Raw genomic sequence first — 2,936 nt, 5'->3', positions numbered from 1 at the left:
AGATAGATAGATAGATAGATAGATAGATAGATGAATACAACTGAATAACAAAAAGTAATTGCTACATAGGCCTACACAATACACAATTGAAATGGTACACATAAATATTTTTTAGATAGATAGATAGATAGATAGATAGATAGATAGATAGATAGATAGATGAATACAACTGAAGAACAAAAAGTAATTGCTACATAGGCCTACACAATACACAATTGAAATGGTACACATAAATATTTTTAAGGGTGATTTTGTTCACAAACAGATTGTATCGGTTTATTTATGTATGTATTTATTTATTTGTGATGAGAGCATAAGGTGCAGTAGTGGTGAACAGGGGGTGGTCCTGCTCCTCTACAGTTAAACACTTGTCCTGTAGGTGTAGCCCGTCTGGTTAGGCGCTCTTACGGGCAACTTCTCGCGGAGCTGTTTCCAGCACGGAGGTCTACAGGCCAGAAACCAGACCGCGGAGCCGAGCGAGAAGAGGTTAGATTGGACTGAAGTGAACTTCAGCGGACACATGAGAGTATTCGCGTGAGTCCCGACACTCCAGCGCCGCAGACATGTTCACGCGCGGGGCGAGGAAGCGACGCTCCAGTCGCTCGGTAAGTTGCTCTCATGTCGTGGCATCCCGCTTTTATCCCAATCTGAAGGCATTTGATCCTTTACTAAAGTCTGTCCTCGGTTCTTTGAACGAACACAGCGTGGTTTGAAGTTTTAATAGTCATTTTAAACCTATCATGTTGTGGTAATGATCGAAAGTTACTTTTGTGTCTCGCACTTCTTTTACCTGAGGAGACTGTTTTCATCTCAAGTTAAAGGCACGGAATAGACATATTAAAGCTTGCACTCCTATATTTAGTTTTACTCGTATCAGTAGTGCGTTTTGGGTGCAACACGTATACTTGGCAATCATTATTTACTCCTAACCATTAATGGGGCATTTTTCGTGGTCTTCATAACTATTGTATTGAGGAGGCGTGGCTTATGTGTGCCTACGTCACCCTTACCTGTACAGATGACGCCATCGTTTATTGATAGCATTTCATATTAAATATATAAATGAGTATTAAAGATTATTATAATGTCGATTTGTTACACTGAATTCATTTTACAAAACAAAAGAAAAAAAATAAATTATATGCATAGTTTATATCTAAAATAAAAAAAAAAGGTTTAATGCAAAATAATTACTTTTGGTTAAAGTACAAACCAAAAGGAATATGACCATTAAAAAAAAAAATCAACATAAATAGCTTTTTTTCATTCAAAAAGTTTTCATTTATACTTTTAGTCCTGAAATGCACAGTACATCTGCATGCTTCATATTATGTTTCGCCTTGTATGTATTTTCCTTCCTGAAGGAAGTGCTTTCTATTGAGGAAATGTTCCTCAAATATCTGGAAAGGGAAGCCAGGGATGCAAGTGGACAAAAAGTAAACACAATTTAAACATCAGGACATGGTTATATTCACTAAAGATGTGAATTGGATTAGATTATTTTGAATGGATTAGAAACTCTTTGTTTCCTGAAGCGACTCTATGTAATGTGTTGATTCAGATGTTTACCAGATGGTCTTAAAATGAAATGAATGGATATTTGATATTGTCCTTTTAATTTTGACCAGGAGTCACAGGCAAGTGTCTTGACATATGAGAACAGACAGGTGACCTCTTGACAGTCAGATGTTGTATGTGCCATACTAACTATTATCCAGAAAGTCCTACTGTGCTACTGTAACTCAGCATGAGTAAACAATGATGGTGGGCCTCATAAAACTTTTAAAAAGTGTTTTTGAGCTTCTGACCTCTCGTAACTGTTGTCATGGTCACAATCGAGAGGAGATTTCCCCTGAGGGTGTGGACAGGAAGACACCCCGAGGGCATCCTGTCTCACCGTCACAGACGGGACACAAAGGTGGCCCGGACACCAGTTTTCTACATAAAACCTTCGAGTCATAGTTGTTTATTCACATACACTGTGGCTGTGCAGGTCATAAATTCATTTGTTTATGCACTTTCACACTATCTTTACTATGCAGACATATCCACACAGTAATCTGCACAATAACCATTGAGAGATAACTCTGCTAATATGACCACTGCTTATCAAGTAAAATTAAAGTAGTTTTTGTACTTTTTGTTGCCTTCCTTACTTGCTTTACTCTTAACATTTTTTACATTCTGTACTTCCTTTACCTGCATTTTTATTTACATTACTTTCTGGACCTTTTTTGTCATTTAGGCCTACTTTACTTTCTAGAGCCTGACCGATATGGGTTTTTTGGGGCCGATACCGATATTTGGGAGTAAAAAAAAAAACGATATATCGGCCGATATTCTTTGTGTATATTACAGTACAGTACCAGTAAAAGTGAAAGTGTTGGCTGGTGTCACTATCTCGCGAATGCGCCGGCAGATCTCCACCAAATTCGGGGATCCCTTCAGCTCAAGGAGCCCTCTTGAACGCCACCCTCCGCGCGTCGGTAGCCCCCCGGGATCGCTTGATCGGTCGGCGCCGTAACGCGAATTTAACCACCCGTAACTCCCGAACCCCGGGGGCTATCGACGCGGGGGTGGTCTCATTCGAAAGCGGGCCTCGAGACGTACACTCGATTCGCCTTCGAGAGGGTTCCTCGAGCTGAAGGGAACCCTGAATTTGGTGCGGATCCGCCGCGCCATTACGGAGATATGGCCGTTCAAAGTTTCAATGGTTTTCCATAGACTTAAGCTTTAAAGCGTTTCATCCAGGTCGCCAGTAGCAAACAATGGAGCGTGCTCTGCTGGACAAACTAAGTAATTACACCATTTCAAGCATTTTATCTGCGTTATATGCTCTGTAAAAAAAATGTCATATCGGCGGCGTAGCGGCGGCATATTTGCCGATACCGATATATCGGCGACAGGCTCATATCGGCCGATAATATCGGCAAAAC

At 40.5% G+C, this 2,936-nt stretch overlaps 1 protein-coding gene across 1 annotated transcript in view; it reads left to right on the top strand.

The window, feature by feature from the left end:
* Positions 1 to 325: 325 nt before the first annotated feature.
* LOC107703993 (prickle-like protein 3) overlaps positions 326 to 2,936 on the top strand; it is a 53,783-nt gene continuing 51,172 nt past the window's right edge. The window contains exon 1 of the mRNA XM_016506808.1: positions 326 to 605. Coding sequence (XP_016362294.1) covers positions 564 to 605 — 42 coding nt within the window. The 5' untranslated portion in view covers positions 326 to 563. The remainder of the gene's footprint in view (positions 606 to 2,936) is intronic.

This window comes from Sinocyclocheilus anshuiensis, unplaced genomic scaffold (genome assembly GCF_001515605.1).
Source record: "Sinocyclocheilus anshuiensis isolate Anshui unplaced genomic scaffold, SAMN03320099.WGS_v1.1 scaffold1574, whole genome shotgun sequence".
Lineage (NCBI taxonomy): Eukaryota > Metazoa > Chordata > Actinopteri > Cypriniformes > Cyprinidae > Sinocyclocheilus > Sinocyclocheilus anshuiensis.
Note: the sequence above shows the minus strand (reverse complement) of the source record. Positions and strands in the feature narration are given on the sequence as shown.